Raw genomic sequence first — 16801 nt, forward strand, 5'->3', positions numbered from 1 at the left:
CGTTCCAACAATAAAACGGAGGGGCTTTTTGTGGGCGTACGGGGGAACCTAACCTCTAGGAATCTCTCTCCATGGGAAGGAACATCTGCAGTTCTAGATAATTACACACGTGTACTTGATTATATATTGGGGCCTGTCTCAATAAAAATGACAACTTCCTTGCTCAGGAAGTAGACTGACTTGCCCAAAATTCATCTAGACAATAGGTTCTGTCCAGTAGTGTAAGAGATACACAAAACAATTCTTGTTGTGGCTCTTTAAAAATAAGCCCACAGGGGCTGGCATAGTGAGGTTGTGGGTTAAGCGGCCACTTGAGACACTGGAATCTCATATGGGTGCGGGTTTGAATCCCGGCTTCTCCACTTCCCAGCCAGCTCCCTGCTAATACGCCCAAGAATGCAGCCGAGGATGGCCTAAACCCTTGGGCCCCTGCACCCACAAGGGAGACCCAGAAGAAGCTCCTGGCTCCTGGCTTTTTTCACTGGCCCAGCCCTGGCCCTTGCAGCCATCTGGGGAGTAAACCAGTGGATGGAAGATTTCTCTCTATCTCTGTCTCCCTCTCTCTCTCTCTCTCTCTCTCTCTAACTCTGACTTTAAAATAAATAAAATAATTTTTTTAAAAAGTTACAAAAAAGGGGGGCCTTACACTTCTGTGTGTGCCAAAGCCCAGTGGCATACTGTCCATCAGGGTGGCCTGACACTCAATAATCACATATTAAATATGTACCATGTGAGTGAATCAATGTGCCATCAAAAGTATATATTTCAAAAAAATCAGAAACCTGAGTATATCTAGTATTAAAAGGGATAAAGCAAGGTTATTTCCCACAAAAAGGCAAATAATGTAGCTAGAATAATTAAAAACAAAAAGAATATGAAAGAAAAGGAATTTTCAGAGAAGAGAATAATATGGGAATTACACAGTAAAAACAAAAAGGACAAAAGTAGATAAAGAAGGGAGGCATTTCTAGGGGGATAGCTGAGGAATTCTGCACAGGAGGGTCCTGGGGGCAGCGGACGGGAGGAGGGTGCTGTGGTTTTGGTTCTTAGAGTAATTTATCCAAGACTACAAAACTGTAAAGTATCCATCCACAGCAAAGAGGTTATTGGTGCAAGAGTGTGACTAAGGCTCCCCCACTCCAAGTCGGCCTGGGGCCAGAGTAGATCGAGGGTTCTGGGCTAGGAAGCAGAGGTGGGGCGGGTGAGCTTCCTTGATGCTCAAGCGTTCTGCCTCAAAGTTACTGAAGAAGTGCACATGCACTCCACGTTCTTGGTCTTTTATTACTCCCTTCCCCCAACTATTACATAAAATCTGCATCCAATTACAAATGTATAAACCACTTCCTTTCTATTTTTGACAAAAACCATAAATTAATTTTGCTCCCTTCACATAAATGGGCTTCTTATAACTTCAAATTGGAGAGATGAGAAAGTTTCTTTTCTTTTTCTTCCTCTTTTGTTTTTTTCTTAGTGAGCAAACTTTTGATATGTTTGTGGGGAAATCCTAATGTTGTTTACTAGGAGAAATTTATTTATTATTATTAGATATATAAATATTTATTATAATATAAAATATTCATTATAATATAATGTAATACAATATAAAATATTTATTATAATAATATAAAATACATTAAATATATAATACATAGAAAATATATTATATATAAATATATATTATATAAAATATATAATACATAGAAAATATATTATATATAAATATATATTATATAAAATATATAATACATAGAAAATATATATAAATATATATTATATAAAATATATAGTAAGAATATAATATATAATATTATAAAATGTTTATTGTAATATAAAATATTTATTAACTGTGTACTCATTAATTTCATGCACATTTATTAAGTGTCTACCAGATACTGACTCTTTAGGTAAGAAGGGTTGAAAGATGTCTACCATACAGTCCCAGACTTCAAGAAGCTCCCAGTATAGTATAATCAGACAGAACTACAAAAAAGTGTCAACAGAAAGAACATCAAGGGAGTGGACATTTGGCACAGTGGTTAAGTACCACTTGGGATGTGGAGTGCCTGGTTCAGGTCCCAGCTCCACTTCCTATTCCAGCCTGCTGCTCATGTACACCCTGGGAGGCAACAGGTGATGGCTCATGTGTTTGGGTCCCTGACACCCACATGAGAGATCTGGTTCCTTGCTCTAGCCTGAGCCAACTTCAGCTGTCGTAGGCTTCTGAGAGGATAAACCAGCGCATGGGGAGATATTCTCCTCTCTTTCTCTCTCTTTCTTTTAAATAAAAAATAAATGGTGATCTCTGTTAAAAGAGTAGGAAGAGAGGGAGGAGATGTACAATTTGGGACATGCTCAATCTGACTTGCCTCAATGTAAACAATTTTTTTAAGTGCATCAAGGTAAAAATGTATGTGGAGTAAAACTGGGGCACAAAGAAGGGAGCGATTGTTCTTGGGGTGAGATGAGGAAAGACATCAGAAAAGGGACCTTTGAGATGAGTCTCAAGCACCAGGTAGGTATTTGTTAGGTGACTGGGGAACATGAGGACAATGTCTGAATGGGTGAATCCACAGTGAGAGCCATGCAGCCAGGCAAGAGCAGGGCTGAGCAGGTGCAGGGGAGGGTCAGCAGTGATCGGCCAGAACACCATCATGTTAAGGAGATCAGCTGTATCTGAGATCCAGGAGCTGCAATGTGGCTTCGAGAGAACACGTATTCAGGGAAGTTCACTCCAGCAGCAAAGGGCAGGGAGGCAAGAGGGGAAGCAGGGAGCCCAGAGGGGAGACTGCAGCCAAGTCCAGATCAGAGGCAGTAAGAACCTGCTCTAAAGCTTGACTGGCTTGGACAGAGATGAGGGAGAAGAAGAGGCACGAGCTCTTGAGGAGAGAGACGCTATAGGACTTGTTGCCTAGCAGGAACGTACAGGCAGACAGGGAGCCACCACATAGCTCTTCTCCGGCAAGAGAGATTCAGCTCTCTTGGGCAGCATGGTTCAGCTAGCTTGTTTGACCTGTGCAGGTTTTGTTTGTTGGTTTGTTTGGTATTTGTTTTGCTTTGCTGTGCTCTTAATGGTCACAACAGCTTAAGAATAAAAAAGAAAATGTCATACTCCATTATTCTGCATCCAAGTCAGTTCTTCTGTGTCTTAACTTGTTAAGCAAAATTTTACATCAGAGAATTGGCTTCCAAGGACTCTACAAAAAGAGCTTTTACAGGGAGTAAGGATTGGGGGAGTGGATGTGGGGTGAGTTGGGACTGCTTCGGGTCTCAAAGGCCACCAGGTACAGACTTTTCTGGGGTTCTTTCCCCAATTTGCCACTCCTCACCCCTGTTTGGCTTGGCCTCTGTTTCCCCCAGGCCCTGTTCATCATCATTGGCCTCCTGACCGGCTGCTATTTTTGCTGCTGCCTGTGCTGCTGCTGCAAATGCTGCTGTGGACACTGCCAGCCCAAATCATCGATGCCTCCAGCAGATGACTTCTATATGTCCACAGAGGATCTCGAGATGCAGATCCGCATAGATGCAGAAAAAGGTAGCATCAGATGGGAGCAGAAGGGTGGCGGGTGTCCCTCATAGGCTCAACTAAGCACCAGGTTTTATTAAAGTGAGTGAGAGAGAGAGAGACAACCACCAGATGTGGTGAATACTACAGACTGTCAGCGTGGGTGCATCTTTTGGGGGACATGAAAGGATATTTCCATTCCTAAGCATACAGAAAAGGCGAATCTGACTCCAACAGGAAGAAATCTTGTCAAGGTGGGGAAGGTGAAGCTCAGTGAGCACAATTCACAGTCTCATTACAAAAGAGTGAATTCTGGGTTCAGGGAGGTTTGAGCCTGAGGTATCCAGGCCAGGAAAATCCAAGGCAGATATTTCTCCAGCAAAGTCCACTGTAGCCTGTGCAGTTAGGATCTCATTAAAACAGAAGGGAGTGAACATTAGGAAAAGTCATCAACTCCTGACTTTTCTTCCTTTTGATGACTTGATAAAAGGTTTGAGGTAGAGCTAGGGGAAACCACTCTTCTCCTGAAATGTAGTTTTTTTCTAAGTACACGCATTCAGCATTAGCCTCAAACCAAAAACAAGAATGGGACTATTTGCTTTGCTAAGCCACCTCCACATGTCTCTCTATACTTGTATGTATATATCATCATAGTCTATTACTTGATTCTCCAAGAAAAAAGTATAAAGGAAAATAAGATCTCAGAGAATCCACAGCACCAGAAATACTTCATGTTCTTTGGGAAATGCCTTTGTTAAACAAGCAGGGGTCAAATTTGCCATTGTCCTGCTTAGCCTTGCAGCCATAATCCTATTGTCATGTTCTCCTGTAAAACACATCATTATTCTTGATTACAGAATTTACCACTAAATCCAAAAAACCCTAGACAGCTAAATAAGAGAACAACTTCGTCATCTGAATAGTGGTGCACTGTTATTAGAACTGCTGACATTAAGAATCGTGCACTTCTCTGAACTGCACCACACTCTGATTCTTTCGGTCACACTGAGACAGAAATTCCTGGGCATCCAGCATCAGAGGCTGTTTAAAGGCTTCCATGTAACTTTTATTCCTGATAGAATGCAATGCTGAGTAATATCCACTTTCAGCCAGCCTGACTCCAGCCTGCAGGAAGGAGTCCTCGAATCACGTGAGCCTTCTGACTCCCAGAGTCTGAGAACTGAGGGCTCAGAGACATTGGGACTATGTCTGCACATTGTGACCTCCTGGTATGGTGGTGACCAGTCCTGCAACCAGAGGGGATGTTCTGACTATTTTTTATTACTGCTCTTGGAGCCAAATTGTGGGCCCACAGTGAAATACAATTAAACTTTTCTTTTTTATTTGGGATATAAAAAAAAACAAATTATGCCTTTAATGCGGGCATACATAGCAAAAAGATAAAGCAAGCAGGATTGCTGATAAATGAGTGGTATTTGTATGGAAATTCCTTTTCTTTAGGGAAGAGCCAGCGACCTTGGCACAGCTTGATTGCAAGTAATGATCCCAGTGCATTGATCCCATCTGCTCTTGTGAGGAGGAGATAAACTTTTAAGACTTTGTCAGGAGCTTCTGGCCACACTGGCCGTAGGACCTCCCATAACATCCATCAATCCAACGCAGTACTCAGTCAAACACAGGACAACCAGACAGGAAAGGATAGCCATCATCATCCACTGGTCAGAGTTAACTTTTCCTTTTTAGTGGAAAATCCAAAACTAGGTGAACTGAACATAAATATCCCAAATCCAGTTTCCCACACTTGTCTGAAAAGCTTCACAGTCTTTCCTCTTTTGAATGAGATAAAAGCTGCACTAGGTCATTTCAGCAGACCTCCTTTTCAGAAGATTTCTTTTCTGGAACAGAAATTCATACCAGGTGCCAGGTTCCACCCAGAGTTTCTCCCTGCTGGGTGATTGGTGATGAATCTGAGTGTCTCTCACTGTCCTTAGTTCTGACACCCCCAGAACTACCAATTCCATCACAGAGGTCAGATTTTAGATGAAGTAAACTATGATTCTATTTGCCCGTGTTATTAAGAAACCCTAACCAAAAGGAAAGGCTTTTTCTTAATTCTAAATATTTAAAAGCTCCTGTGTAGCCAGGGTGATCCTGGTTTTGTGGAGCCTGAAACAATTTGGGAATCCTCTTTAAGAAAAACAACATAAAATTTGAAAATAAAGTGAATATTTAGAATGAGAAAAGGGAGTCATAACAAATTTCAAAGTTTAAAAACTGATAGGGGCAGTGTTGTGGTGTAATGTGTTAAGCAGCTGTCTGCAGCACCAGCATCCCATATGGGGGCTGGTTCGGTGCAAGTCCCAGATGCATCACTTCCAATCCAGCTCCCTGCTAACGCACCTGGGAAGAAATTCTGAGCTCCTGGCTTCGATGTGGGCCAGCCCTGGCCATTGCAGCCATTTGAACCAGCAGATAGAAGATTTCTCTATCTCTCCTTCTTTCCCTCTGTAACTGTGCCTTTCAAATAAATAAAATAAATCTTTAAAAAACAAAATTGACAAATAGAGCCTGTCAAATTGGCCTAGCAAGTTAAGGCACCACCTGCAAAGCCAGCATCCCATATGGGCACTGGTTCAAGTCCCAGCTGCTCTACTTCTGATCCTGCTCTCTGCTAATGTACCTGGGAAAGCAGTGGGAGATGGCCCCTGTGCTTGGGCCCCTGCACTCATATGGGAGAATCAGAGGAAGCTCCAGGCTACTGGTTTCAGACTAGCCCAGCTCTAGCCATGCAGCCAATTGGGGAATGAGTCAGTGCTTGGAAGATCTCTTTTTCTGTGTCTCTCCTGCTCTCTGTAACTCTGCCTTTCAAATAAGTAAATAAATCTTTTTTTAAAAAATTGAGAAATACCATAAATATCACAAAATCTGGAAAAACAGTAATTAGTTAATTACATGTCTGGCACAACTGTATAGTACTTTTCTTCTAATGCTCTGTGACTGAATATTCATTGGTTGCCTCTTCCAATAATAATAACAACAATCTAATATCTCTTTCTAGAAAAATAGAAAAACAATCATGCTTTTCCTTTAGTTTGTTGTGGGTGATCCTGTACCTGGCTGGAAGGCTGCCTGCCTGGCCTATGCAGAAGGTCAAGAGGGCATACGATGCCCCCAGGGAAAAACCCTGGTTGAGGACTCAGCACACTGAGACTCACATATGACCTGACAGTTGGTAGGTGGCAGGGGCCCCAAGCATATTTCCCCCACCCCCACTTCCTGTTGAGGGGCCTTGTAGTTGTCAGCTAGATAAACAGCTCCTGGATATGGCCCAGACCCATAAAACCACCTGGAAGGCTATGTGGGCTATGTGGTCTATGTGACTTTCAAGCTGATTGGAGAAGCATAACGGCATCAGCATTGGTTTATACTATAGAATTAGTGTTAACTACCCTGAGCTAGCTACTCCCCTTTGCCTGCCCTATAAAAGCTTGTGCCTAACTGCTAATTAACAGACATGTTCACCGAAACTGTCTCCAGTGCTTCTTGCCAAAGAATGCTGTCGCCCCACCATCCCAACAGTGTGAGCCTCACAGGACGGGCCCACAGTATATGTGATTAGAATTTTTTTATTATGGGCAAATTAGAAAAGTTTCTTTCAGTTTTATAACTCATTGATAATGTCTAAATTTTTAAGGATTGTTGCTAAATTAAGGAAAACTATTGTTGATGTAATATACCTGGCTACTTCAAAAGTTTGTGCAATAACTGAGTAAAAAGATCAACTTATTTAGTATGGAAAAAATCTGAAATCCATGCCCAGTTTTTTCACAATGTGCATTTTCTGTGAACATTTTGAATGTCCCAAGATCTGGAAGAACTTTCCACAATCCATTTTTTACTATATTTCATACCTTATTTCTTCTCCTTATGACCCCTCTAGAGTCAGAGTCCACTGGACACATTCATATTGTATGATACCACCTCTGGTCTGGATCTTCATGTCCCCTCAGCAAGTGAATTGGCATAGTGAGCTATAGGGATGTTCCTAAGGCCATTCTTATACCCATATGACTAATAATAATCATAATAGTTGCTGCAAACCATAAAAACATATCCCACTAAACTCAAACACAATCTGTCACCAACTCTATTGCCTCTTTCTTTATTCAAGAGGCAGAAAGAGACAGAGAGTTTCTTTTTTTCTTTTTTTGACAGGCAGAGTTAAACAGTGAGAGAGAGCGTGCACGACAGAGAGAAAGGTTTTCCTTTTCCTTTGGTTCACCACCCAAAGCCGCTGGCAATCCGAAGCCAGGAGCCAGGTGCTTCCTCCTGGTCTCCCATGCAGGTGCAGGGTCCAAGCACTTGGGCCATCCTCCACTGCCTTCCTGGGCCACAGCAGAGAGCTGGACACAGAAGAGGAGCGACCGGAACAGAATAAGGTGCCACAACCGGGACTAGAAACCAGGGTGCTGGTACTGCAGGTGGAGGATTAGCCAAGTGAGCCACGGCACTGGCCAAGACAGAGTTTCTAACCACTAGTTCACACCCCTCCCCACCCCTGCCAAATTTCCCCAACTGGTAGGGCTGATATCCAGAAATGTAATCTAGGTATTGCACATGGGTGGTAGGCATCCAATAGCTTGAGTCATCATCGCTGTCTCCCAAGGTCTGCATTTCCAGGAAGCTGGAATCAGAAGCTAGAGCTGGGAATTAAACCCAGGCCAGGCATTCTGATGTGGGACACAGGCATCTTAACTGCTAGGCAAAACTCCCACTACTCCATTACCTCTTAGCTGAACCCTCAAAACGTCCATAGCTCTCTGTTGCCACTCATCTAGAAAAGAAATATGTTGCAGGAAAATCCAGTGTGGAGAGAGATTTTTATTTTTCAGTTTGTGGCCAAGATATCTTATTTTGTCAAGCTACAAAAAATGTGGAACACATTGTTAGAGCCCCAACAGATCTGTGCAGGTGAGAGTTCCTGAAGCTTAAATTGTATACACTCTACAATAAGTCTTAACCCCTTCTTTAGTCTGACATTTAATTATGAGAATCTATGCTTTATTTGAAGTTAATTGTTTTGGCTGTAGATTTATTCTCCACTCATTCAGATTTAATATAGTAAAATTAATGCAATTTAAGGCTGGTAAGTATGAAAAAGAATATTCTTTCTGAAGACTATGCTTTCTGGACAATGGTCACATAAATTGGCAATGGCCTAATCCAGTCTGTAAAAGAAGAAAACCCACTTGAAAATTATTTTAAGAAATATACTTGAATGAAAGACACTTCTAGTTACTCAGATATCAAATTACTGTTATGATAAATAATAAGCAGATTTGAGGCTATCTGAAGCACTGGTAGTACATTAGGGCTTTCAGACTTTTCTTTTAATGAAAGTGAATTTAAAAATGGCAGACACATTCTCACTAAAGGGATTTTTAATTCTGATATTGACTCTGATCATAAAATTGTAAGTTTTAGAGTTGGAAGTAATCTGAGGAGTCCATTCCATTCCAATCTGTATACCTTCTGTTTCGTTTCCTTGCCTTATTGCATTGAGAATATTTCCCTATATGGATTATAAATCTGAATTTCAAGCTTAATGACTCTTGTCAACAAAAATTTTCCTTGAAGGAACTATTATCTACCTTTACATTTATTTTAAAATCTACATGAGATAAGGATGCTTAAGAGAACAGGGAAGCCAATAGTCATTGGCAAGAAATAGGGGGAAAAAATGCCTGCCTCTAGGGAAGAGGAAGCTAATTGAGATGAAACAGGGTGGAGTGAGGAAGAGTGGGTGGAGCCAGAGCTTTATGTGAATTTTCCATCCTGGCAAAACAAGCCAAAATTACTAGAGCTAAATTCATTTTGTTTCTTTCAAGCGTAAGGCAATGGAATGAAATCCAGCCACAACTCCCACCTATAAACCTTAAAAATGTTTTGTGGAGTCATAATTCCCCTTGCACCTCACCTTGTTTTTGAAGGAAGAGGAATAACGTATCTGGAGGAGGGGATTTTATGGTGTTGACCTTGGATCTAAAAATGTGAGAGTCAATGCACAGAAAAATCTATTGATTGCTTAACTGCTCCTGCCACTCACCTGGAAAAAACCCAAATAAGTTCACAACCACTGAGCTAAAGAGGCCATATGGCTCTTGCTCTTGGCCAAGTTACAGAGACATTTATAACATGTTTGCTGTTGAGCATTCAACACCTCTTACTCCCCAAGAAAAAGGCAAGAAGGAAGAGACTAAATTCAACCTTTCTCTTTTGCCAACCTCTACTCAATCTCCTTTCCAACCCTGTCCTCCAATTAAAATGAGTCAATTTCTAAAAATAATACTTGAAAAATAATTCCTGTAGCTAGTCCACAGCCCTTTGCTTCTTCTATATATGAAAATATCAAGCAAGCATCATCAAATCCCCAGGCCAGGACAGTAGGACAGATGAGTCAGCTCAGAACGCTCCCCAAATAAGCAGCTCAAAGTGGATCCGAAGTTTCTTTGGTTTTTGACTGCCAGTGTTCAGTGAAGAAATTTACTAGGCTGGTCTGTTGAGACAGTATGTCAACAACAAACATTTATTGAACACTTAATATTTGCCTGACACTATGCTGAGGGCTAAAGAAAAGAAGGATAAGGCCAGCGTCGCGGCTCACTAGGCTAATCCTCCGCCTTGCAGCGCCAGCACACCAGGTTCTAGTCCCAGTCGGGGTGCCAGATTCTGTCCCAGTTGTCCCTATTCCAGGCCAGCTCTCTGCTGTGGCCAGGGAGTGCAGTGGAGGATGGCTCAAGTCCTTGGGCCCTGCACCCCATGGGAGACCAGGATAAGTACCTGGTTCCTGCCATTGGATCAGCGGTGCGCCGGCCGCGGCGGCCACTGGAGGGTGAACCAACGGCAAAGGAAGACCTTTCTCTCTGTCTCTCTCTCTCACTGTCCACTCTGCCTGTCAAAAAAAAAAAAAAAAAGGATGGCTCTGGTATCTTTGCATCTTACAATCTAGCAGCAGACACAGGGACACAAATAGTAAACAAATAATCAAGCAAAGAACTAGTTAATTTACAAAATAATAAGTCTGACAAAGAAGCAGCACAGGGGTTGGCAAATTGAACACTAGGAGGCCTGACGTGGATGCAAGTGAAAAATAAATCTTTTATTTGTTTTATTTATTTATCTTATTTATTGGTGGGGGGAGAGGAGAGAGAGAGAAAGAAACACATGCTCCCATCTGCTGTATTGGTTTTAAATTTGTACTCCACTAATTCAGAAGGTATACAGATTGAGATGAAACAGGGTGGAGTGAGGAAGAATGGGTGGAGCCAGAGCTTTATGTGAATATAAGCTTAGTATAATAAATTTAATGCAACTTAAGGCCACTGAGGGGGCCAGCGCCGCGGCTCACTAGGCTAATCCTCCGCCTTGCGGCGCCAGCACACCAGGTGCTAGTCCTGGTCAGGGCACCGGATTCTGTCCCGGTTGCCCCTCTTCCAGGCCAGCTCTCTGCTGTGGCCAGGGAGTGCAGTGGAGGATGGCCCAAGTCCTTGGGTCCTGCACCTGCATGGGAGATCAGGAGAAGCACCTGGCTCCTGCCTTCGGATCAGTACGATATGCCGGCCGCAGTGCGCCGTCCGCGGCGGCCATTGGAGGGTGAACCAACGGCAAAAGGATGACCTTTCTGTCTCTCTCTCACTGTCTACTCTGCGTGTCAAAAAAAAAAAAAAAAAAAAAAAAAGTTACTGAGGATGAAAAATGCCAGATGCCCACAATAGCCAGGGCTGCACTAGCACCAAAGCCAAGATATAGGTATTCAATCAGGGTCTCCCTTGTGGGTGGCAGGAACCCAACTATTTGAGCAATTCACTGCCTTCCAGGGTTTGCACTGGTGGGGAGCTACAGTCAGGAGCCAGAACAAGGTAATGAATCTGGGCACTCTGCTGTGAGATGTGGTATCAGGGCTGCCAGGATAAGGGCCCACTCCTGTTACTGTTTTTGTTAAATATTAACCAGATACGAATTTTATGACCTGACTTTCTACATCTTACCATTACTGTTAGAATTGTTTGCTTTTCCCTCCTCAGAAGTAATCATGTTGAATCATCTGTAATTATTTCTTTTTATTATTTATAGTATTACAAAAACATACATTTTAATTTAATATATTTATTCCAAATTTAATAATACTGGCTTTGTACAACTTGATTTTTTTTTTTTTTTTTTTTTTTTTTTGACAGGCAGAGTGGACAGTGAGAGAGAGAGACAGAGAGAAAGGTCTTCCTTTGCCGTTGGTTCACCCTCCAATGGCCGCCGCGGCCGGCGCGCTGCGGCCGGCGCACCGCGCTGATCCGATGGCAGGAGCCAGGAGCCAGGTGCTTTTCCTGGTCTCCCATGGGGTGCAGGGCCCGAGCACCTGGGCCATCCTCCACTGCACTCCCTGGCCACAGCAGAGGGCTGGCCTGGAAGAGGGGCAACCGGGACAGAATCCGGCGCCCCGACCGGGACTAGAACCCGGTGTGCCGGCGCCGCTAGGCGGAGGATTAGCCTAGTGAGCCGCGGCGCCGGCCAACTTGATTTTTTTTATTCAATATTGTGTTTCTGTGATTCATCCACATTGTGGCTGGCATTTATTTTCATTATTGTATAATATTCTGTGATAACATCCCATCATTTATTTATCCACTCTACTACTGACCAATATTTGAGCAGTTTTCACTTTTTGCCACTGCAAACAGAGCTGCTATGAATGTTCTTTTACTTGTCTCTTAGTGCATGAGTGCAAGAATTTCTCTAAGTACATACACAGGGGTACGATTCCTTAGTTAAAGGAATCTTTGACATCTACATTTTATTAGATAATACCAAGGAGGTCTGCAAAATTATTGCAGCTACATTCGCACTACAATTAATGATCATTCTTCTTGTTCCTCATGCTTGGTGACACTTGGCATCACCAGACTGCAGATGTGGGCCAATCTAGTAGGTGGAAAATAATATACAACTGTGGTTCTAGCTTTCATCTCCTTGGTTACTAGTAAGGTTGGATGCCTTTTCGTGGGTTTATTGGTCATTTGGGTTTCTTCCTCTATGAAATGTCAATTGAATTTTTTTTAAGATTTTAATTATATCATTTGTTTTTCCCTATCATTTTTGAAAATATTCTGGTTATTAATTCTTTATCATTCAAGTTTATTTAGAATGCATCCTTCCAGTCTGCGACTTGGTATTTCATTTTTTTATGGAGTCTTCTGATGAATCAAAGTCCTTAATTTTAATGTGTTCAAATTTGCAATCTTGTCTTTATGTGTAATGATTTTTGTGTTTTAAGAAAGCTTTCTGAATCTCAAGGACACAGTGGTGTTCTCCCTTATGGTCTTCTTAGAGTTTTATAGTTTTGCTTTTCACATGCAAGTGTTTTGCCATCTGCAGTTGATTTTTACATGTGAAATGATATAGGGTTCTTATTTCAGTTTTTTTTTTTTTTCAGATAAAAAACAAATTCTCTCAGCACAATGATTTCCAATCTTTATTTTGATACAGTCTCATATTCAATATATATATATATAATAGTATCTGGGCTTTCTCTTAGATGTTTACTTATGTATTTATTCAATTTATCTAAAAGAAAGAGAAAGAGCGAGAGACAGGGAGAGAGAAGGATAAAGAGAGATCTTTCATTTTCAGGTTCACTCCCCCAAATGCCCTGCAACAGCCAGGGCTGGGCCAATCTTTAGCCAGCCAGGAATCTGAAGCTCAGTCTGGGTCTTCCTCTGAGCGGCAGGTACCCAAGTGCTTGGGTCATTACCTCCTGCTTCCCAGCACAGTAGCAGAAAGCTGGTATAGGAAGCTGCCCCATTTCTGGGCTTTCTGTTCTGGTCCCTTGCTCATTCTGTCCATCTGTATGCGGCAGCACGTTCATTTATAAAAATTCTGGTATCTGCTTAGGCAAGCCCTCCTAATTTGTTCTTCAGAAGGGTCTCAGACATCTTTGGTCTTCTACTTTCCTATTTAAATTTCACAATCAGCTTTGTCAAGTTCTTGAACAAAACTTCTTTAAGCAAAATCTTTTTGGATTTTGGTAAGAATGACTGTGACTCCATGGATTAGTTAAAAAGAACTATTAATATATGATGTATCTCTCCATTTATTTGTCATTTATTTGATTTTTTACTAAAGATATAGTTCCTATATAATATGTTTTACATATATATATATATAAACTGATGTCTTTCATCAATTTTAGAAAATTCACAACCATCAAACCAATTGGTATCTTTTATCCATTTATAAAATTCATTAACATCAAACCTTCAAATATTGCCTCTCTTCTTTTTTCATTTCTTTCTGAAAGTCATATGAGTTATGTTAGACATTATTACTCTATCCTTCATGTCTCTTAACCTCTTTAATATTTTCTCTTTGTCCCTATTACATTCTGGATAATCTCTTCAGATCACCTTGAGGTTTCTTAGAACACACAGGTATTGCAAACTTGCTCTGCCAACTTGTGTGCTTATCAACTTACCATTAAACATATTTCAGGTAGCTTCCTCAACTGGGAACCAAAATTCAAAGCTAACAAGTTTCCTTGAAAATTTAGGAGTATAGTGATTTAGAGAGAGCATAACCATTTTGGGCACTAGCTTTAAGTGGACAGCTTCCTATTGGGCTCTCCAACTAAGCAAACCCTAGATTTTGACTCTGCTCCAGTGAGGGCCATATATGCAGCTGCATACCACAGAACTCTAGGGGGTAGCTTTCACATATGTTTTTCATATAGATGCATACATTGAAAGCCACCCCATGGAGCTGTGCAGTGACCAACTGCACAAGCATGTGAGATAGCCCTGTCTCGCTCCCCATAAGATGCTGAACACTTGTTCAAGTACACTAGGTTCAGCAAGTATCCTGAAGGTGAAAGCTGGGTTTAGTGCTTTGGTCTAAAAATTCTGTAACTGATAGAACTTGAATGAAGAGTAATGGTATAGTGCCTCCTTCCTTTTGAAGTCCTTGAAAGAGTAGCTGTTTTAATATATTTGAATTCATTTTGCAAACTCATTTCAACAAAAATACCTATCATTTACCCCATTAAAAGGACTGTCATGTGATAAGATTATGTTCATTGTTTTGCTTTCCTTGTTTTTAGATATGGACTTTCCGGTTGTTCTCCAGCCCACAAACGCAAATGAGAAAACACAGCTAATCAAAGAAGGACCTCGAAGCTACTGCACAGACTCTTGATATTGAGCCCATTGAGGGTCCACACTACCTCCTCTTGGTTCAGCCATGTCTCCAGGTGATCATGGAGAAGGAGGGGCAATGAGATGCTGTGAACTTTTCCACATTTGTATTTTATTTTTATGTTAGGGAAAGATGATTGGTATATAATTTTCTCAGTAGGCAGTCTTTCTTCTTGAGTAGAATTTCTAATGAAACATATTCAATTGTGATGAATAAAGGCCCAAAGAGCTGTTTTATGCTCCTTACATGAGGTAAGACAGTGGCATTAGGAAGCTTTTATGAGCTTGTCCTTTATGTGTGCCCAGACCTCACTTCTCACAGACTAAAGTTGTACCCAAAAAAGAAGCCACTTTTCATCCACTTATCTAATTGCAGTATTCATATCAGCCACAAATCATCAGCAAAATAGACATGAGCATTTAGGAGGATTTGTGTGTGTGTGTGTGGAGTTCTTTGTCAATATTCACCATGGTTATAGAAACATTTCAAAAAGCAAGAAAGGACAATTAGGTTTAAAAAAGACAAATCACATTGCTTTAAGTTGTCTTTGGAAGATTGAAAATTGACATTTACTGAAAAGTGACAAGTAAAACCAGGAAGAAACAGGTTTTATGTGTACTTTTAGATTGACTTTAAAAAAATAACTTCAACCTGATTAAATCTTATAAGAGATTCCAAAATTATTCTGAGCTAGAACCTGTCCCAAAAACATGCATTGATCATTTTTTAGTAAAATATTTTAAGTGGTCCAGATTAGCCATACTGAGTAAAAGAAATACATGAGGTAGGGGTAGAATTCTAAATTCTATAGTCTAAATTTACATTTAAAGATATATTATTTTGGTGAAATTAATTACATTGATTAGAAAATGCTGAGCTCAGGATACTGGGCAATTTAAGCTCTGAGGTCATCTCTGCTCGTTTGATTCTTAAATTCCTCACGTACTAGAAACCATGTGCTATTTCTGCAATAGTACAGCAGCAAAGATGTTTGTGTTTCCTAGGTCTTTCTTAGTTCTTTATATAATATTGCACTTTCAAGACTTTGTTATATTTTTATATAATATTGCATGAAATGCCATCTTCCTTTTTCTTTTTTATCCCCTTCCATACCAAACTACAGTCAATTGCTGCTAAATATATACTGTTAGTGAGAATTAGTTATTTCTCTTATAGTTTTGAAGCCATTAAAACTCTGTGCTAATTCTTGAGCTACTGGGATTTTTTTCTATATATCAAATAGAAAGAGCCTTGTTTTGCTAGTCAAGAAGCCTGGTTCTATGTAAGTTCTCAGTAACTTAACTACCCCTATGATCAAGTGAAATATGACCCTGTTTGCATGTCTGCCCTGACCACCTTCAAGTTGCTATGAGACCAGATGAGATAGCTGAGGTGAAGGAATTCTGAAGTCAAGTGTTTCACAAACGTTAAGTTAGTTTTGGGTGAAAACTGTATATGTTGATACATACAGACAAATGTAACACGTCTTCTTTATGAGCGTACTTCACAAATTTATGGAAAACAAAACTGAAAGATACCTTTTAGTGTACAAATGTTTGAAATCCTTACATACCAGGGTCTTCAAAAGGTTCAGGAAAAGGCATATATGGAAAATGTATGTATGGATTTAAAAATTATTTTTACACCAAAATAAACTTTAATTCCATTTTACACTAACATTTTGAAGCACCTTCATATAAACTTACCTACAAGGCCCATATAGACACCCAGTATCAATAACCTCAATAACCAAAAGCTACTTTCCACTTGGAGGAAAGGATAAAATAAATAGCCCAGCCTGTGGACAATTTAAGCCACTATGTCTCTTTCCTACAGTCTTTCTAAGTATTATGTCAGACCTATTTTTGAATAGCAACTTTAAAATCACAAAGCTCCTTTCCTCTTTCACTCCCAGACCTCATTTTTCTGTTTCACATGGAATTTTTTACTTCCATTCCCAGCTCACCCAGGATGCTGGTGCAAGAGTGATTAAGATGAGAACAGGACATGAATCAGAATCAGGATCAGAGGTGGGGAATCAAACCCCTGGAGGAGTGGTGGTCAGCATCTCTCACAAAGGCCTGGTTTCTGGCTACA

The 16801-nt window shown here is 40.7% G+C and overlaps 1 protein-coding gene across 1 annotated transcript in view; it reads left to right on the top strand.

Annotated features, from left to right (window-relative positions):
- The window catches only part of DNAJC5B (DnaJ heat shock protein family (Hsp40) member C5 beta), a 79545-nt gene extending 63172 nt beyond the window's left edge, over positions 1-16373 (top strand). Inside the window, exons 5-6 of the mRNA XM_051843820.2 lie at positions 3358-3532; positions 14610-16373. Of these exons, the coding sequence (XP_051699780.1) occupies positions 3358-3532; positions 14610-14704 (270 nt within the window). The 3' untranslated portion in view covers positions 14705-16373. The remainder of the gene's footprint in view (positions 1-3357; positions 3533-14609) is intronic.
- The last annotated feature ends 428 nt before the right edge of the window (positions 16374-16801 follow it).

This window comes from Oryctolagus cuniculus, chromosome 6 (assembly GCF_964237555.1).
Source record: "Oryctolagus cuniculus chromosome 6, mOryCun1.1, whole genome shotgun sequence".
Classification (NCBI taxonomy): Eukaryota; Metazoa; Chordata; class Mammalia; order Lagomorpha; family Leporidae; genus Oryctolagus; species Oryctolagus cuniculus.